The 740-nt window shown below is 30.9% G+C and overlaps 1 protein-coding gene across 1 annotated transcript in view; it reads right to left on the minus strand.

The window, feature by feature from the left end:
- Nucleotides 1-386: 386 nt before the first annotated feature.
- Nucleotides 387-740, minus strand: part of LOC117959123 (huntingtin-interacting protein 1-related protein-like) — a 19,408-nt gene continuing 19,054 nt past the window's right edge. Inside the window, exon 33 of the mRNA XM_034896059.1 lies at nucleotides 387-501. Coding sequence (XP_034751950.1) covers nucleotides 466-501 — 36 coding nt within the window. The 3' untranslated portion in view covers nucleotides 387-465. The remainder of the gene's footprint in view (nucleotides 502-740) is intronic.

The raw sequence follows: 740 nt of genomic DNA on the forward strand, positions 1-740 counted from the left end.
GAATAAAGAAAGTAAGTAAGAAATAAGAGTGAAAGAAAGTACAAAATAAAAAAGGAAGTAAGAAATAAAAAATAAAGCTCCTGAAGTTCCTGGAAGCACAGTAGATCCTTCCAGTCTCAATCCATCATGTTTTCCCAAATGCTGAAAACTGGAACAGGAACGATATTTCAAACCTTTCAGAGCAGAAATCAAAGGAAACAAAACGCTGAATTCTGCCTCCGATGATTTTATGATTTTCAATAAATCAACTCAGTACATAAACAGCAATCAGTAACATTTAATATAATATACATGATTAGAAATATCAGTTATATGGAGGATATTACTTTGCATGTACGACAACTTCTTTTAAGATCAGTTTTGTTTTTAACAGAGCCAAAGTTAAAGTTTTTAACAAATAAAAAGGTCATTTATATATTTCCAGTGATTTTTAAGTAAAATGTCGGATCATTTTTCCAGCAGTCTTCAAGATTCCCCCGTTCCAGTTTCACCTCGTTTAAACTGCAATAAAAAAAGAAAAGATTTAATACGAATAAAATATCAAATCCTCACAGAGCATGACAACAGTTTGGAGAAAACAGAAGTGAAATAAAGCACGTATGTTAATCTATATTTGTTTAAGGAGACGCTATATTTAGAATATTTTCCCCATTTTATCTTGCTGTTAGACAGGCCTTTACGACGGGAAACTGAGCCGTTATCTCTGCTCTTATAAGATATATATATATATATATATATAT

Source organism: Etheostoma cragini, chromosome 16, assembly GCF_013103735.1.
Source record: "Etheostoma cragini isolate CJK2018 chromosome 16, CSU_Ecrag_1.0, whole genome shotgun sequence".
NCBI lineage: Eukaryota > Metazoa > Chordata > Actinopteri > Perciformes > Percidae > Etheostoma > Etheostoma cragini.